The 2571-nt window shown below is 32.1% G+C and overlaps 1 protein-coding gene and 1 long non-coding RNA gene across 3 annotated transcripts; one reads left to right on the forward strand and one right to left on the reverse strand.

Annotated features, from left to right (window-relative positions):
• The first annotated feature begins 284 nt into the window (after window positions 1-284).
• LOC105286961 lies at window positions 285-1592 on the forward strand. Of its 2 annotated transcripts, none has more exons than XR_003407528.1 (4): window positions 285-452; window positions 771-1178; window positions 1331-1379; window positions 1458-1592. It is a non-coding gene; the product is annotated as an uncharacterized LOC105286961 (long non-coding RNA). The 2 variants fall into 2 exon arrangements; XR_003407529.1 differs by having other exon boundaries at window positions 774-1178.
• Window positions 669-1591, reverse strand: LOC105286962. Its single transcript, XM_026975364.1, has 2 exons — window positions 1313-1591; window positions 669-1200 (listed from the first exon to the last, which is right to left on the reverse strand). Exons 1-2 carry the CDS (start codon window positions 1571-1573, stop codon window positions 1039-1041), a joined length of 423 nt encoding a protein of 140 aa, XP_026831165.1. The 5' UTR covers window positions 1574-1591; the 3' UTR covers window positions 669-1038.
• Window positions 1593-2571: the final 979 nt, after the last annotated feature.

A 2571-nucleotide genomic window follows, 5' to 3' on the forward strand; every position in this document is an offset into this window, starting at 1 on the left:
TCCTGAAGATAGAAATGAAGGATTCTAATTAGTTGATTCTCTTATGCATTATGCAAAAGTCTGTGCTCCGGCTCTTAGACCGCTTTGGTTCCTATATTACTACAATAGGATGTCCTTTTGATGTTTTCTTGACGTCAAAATGATGTCATTTTGACTGCGTTATGTTCCTTGGGTAATAAAAAGTTCTATGTAAAACTAAATAAAATATTCATATACACAATGAATCCTAGTATTCTTTGTTATATATAGATATATTCTTATGATGAAAAAAATATATTAGTGAATCTTATGTTTAAAAGAAAGAAAGAAAACTGCAGGAACTTTCAGGAAATGAAATTTCTTTACGTATAACCTTATTGAGGTACCTTTTCCAATTCATCTACGAACTTAAATACATCTTTGTTTCCTGTCATATAAAGAGTCCGTGAGATAGACAAGCATTCGTCTACCAGGTATAGAAACCTTTGCATCCACCTTCTATCTGTTTCAACAATTTCTTGGTTGGAATCGTTACAATTTCTATTATGATAATTAAGATAATTATCCCGCTTCAAATACATTGTTTTCTTATAATGGGAACTCAAACTTATCATCAGCTAAAACGAACATTGTATTCATAAATTAAACTAAGATTACAAAACTTTGGAAAATAAAGAATTGTTTTGAAATTAGAAGCGAATTACTCTTTAATGTGTCAGTACTTTAACATATCTATGCTAACTTGCTTGTGACCAATTATCTTATCGTTAATTTTATGAATTGTTATTTAGTAGAATTAATATACATGACATATACATGAAAAATTACCGTTAACAAATTTATTCTGGGATATCTGTCAAAACTTATGAGACATTCTAAAGCAGAATTATAAATTGTGGACCAGTTATCTTTATTCAGAATGGCTCCACCATCATCGAGACAAATATAAAGACACTCTTCGTCATTCGAGTTTGTTACATTACTGCAATAAAATAATAAAAAAGTATATACACGACAAAAATGGAAATGTAGAAAAGGTATGAGTAATTGAAATTATAATTAGGTTAACCATTTTGGGTTCCATCTTAATAACCATTCATTTGGATAGGTAACGCCCAGGCCCGGAACAACACGATCAGATATAAGATCACAATATATGCCAAGTCTTCTTGCAACGCTCTGAAATATGACTATCAGCGGTACAATGCGGTCTTTATACTCCTGTCATAATTTAAGAAACAAAAATATTAACATTTATAAGAAATAATAAATATGAAGCTATAGATACAACATAAGCTGATCATAATGTATTATATTATAAACTATAACTTACGAACTTAATCATAAATAGGTATTGTCGAAAGAGATCTGATTTCAAAGAATGTACAACTGCGTCAAAGGTTGGTTTATGCAAGAGTATATTGAAAAGAATATCTATAATCTGTCTTCCCTCGCTGTTGTTCCATTGATTTTCATAGATATTATTGTATTTCCACCTCGAGAACTGTTCGCGAGATGCCGAGAATATTGGATGCTTGGGCTTCTCAACTTTAAGGCGCTTTATCACCTGTTGTGCGATATTATCCAGATCCATATCTATATGCGAGCAAGAGACATTTTTCTCCGGATGAAACCATTGTATGATAAAAGTTATCACCTCTTCCAATAGCTGGTGTTTGGGAGGGCGATTTATAAATTCCTGCCATACGGTTTCTAAATGATGATGCCTTAAATATGGTAGAAGGATTCTTCCGTAATAAATATTTGTCAGGTCATCCTTATATCCACTAAAAATTAATACTTTGTATACTAACTATATTATTAATGTTTCATCTCTTTACTACATAGGTTCCCATACAGCACAGAAGCTTGCACCAACATTGCAGCAACGTTGCAACGTTGCAAATTGCAATGCAACAGTACAAAAACATTGCAGAGATATATATCCGCAAAATACTAGCACACTTGTAGCAACATGACATTAATATTTCGGAAACATTGCACAATCAAAATTTGTAATTAATTAATATTAATAATTCATTTTATTAAAACATTGGAGTCCTCCTATCCTAACGAGATTCGTTCAAATCTATTCGACCAATGATGTGTGATGACCAGAATCTGAGCTCGGTAATATGCACATGCGGTGTTTGTCTCTTTCGACTATCTAAAGAACATGGTGGTTGTACGACGCGAGCATCATTCTAAAAGAAAGTAGTTACGTAAAAGAAAAAGGTAAGTACTTTTTTGTATAATATTATGTCTAATTATAGCACTTGTGTGCTGTTAAAATCTTGTATCTATTAATTATTGGGTTGTTCGGAAAGTAATTTCGTTTTTCACAAAGAGATGTCGTTAGTCGCGTTCCTCGATACTTAACCTTACTCTAAGCGGCAAATTCGTTTTATATTTTGACAACTGACATTTCAGACGTCATTTAGTATTTTATTGTGTTGCGATCTGTCAAGTAATTGTTTTTTGGTATCACATCAAACATGGAAAATCAAAGTGAGCATTTTCGTAATATTTTGCTTTTTTACTACCGAAAGGGTAAAAATGCAGTGCAAGCGAGAAAAAAATTGTGCACCGTGT

Source organism: Ooceraea biroi, chromosome 2, assembly GCF_003672135.1.
Source record: "Ooceraea biroi isolate clonal line C1 chromosome 2, Obir_v5.4, whole genome shotgun sequence".
Classification (NCBI taxonomy): Eukaryota; Metazoa; Arthropoda; class Insecta; order Hymenoptera; family Formicidae; genus Ooceraea; species Ooceraea biroi.

Excerpts from the sequence above, each read along its gene's own strand:
- LOC105286962 (XM_026975364.1), bottom strand. The coding sequence starts at position 1,573 with ATGGATCTGGATAATATCGCACAACAGGTGATAAAGCGCCTTAAAGTT. Across the intron at positions 1,201-1,312 it reads ACCTATTTATGATTAAGTTC|GAGTATAAAGACCGCATTGT; the intron begins GTAAGTTATAGT and ends AAATTATGACAG.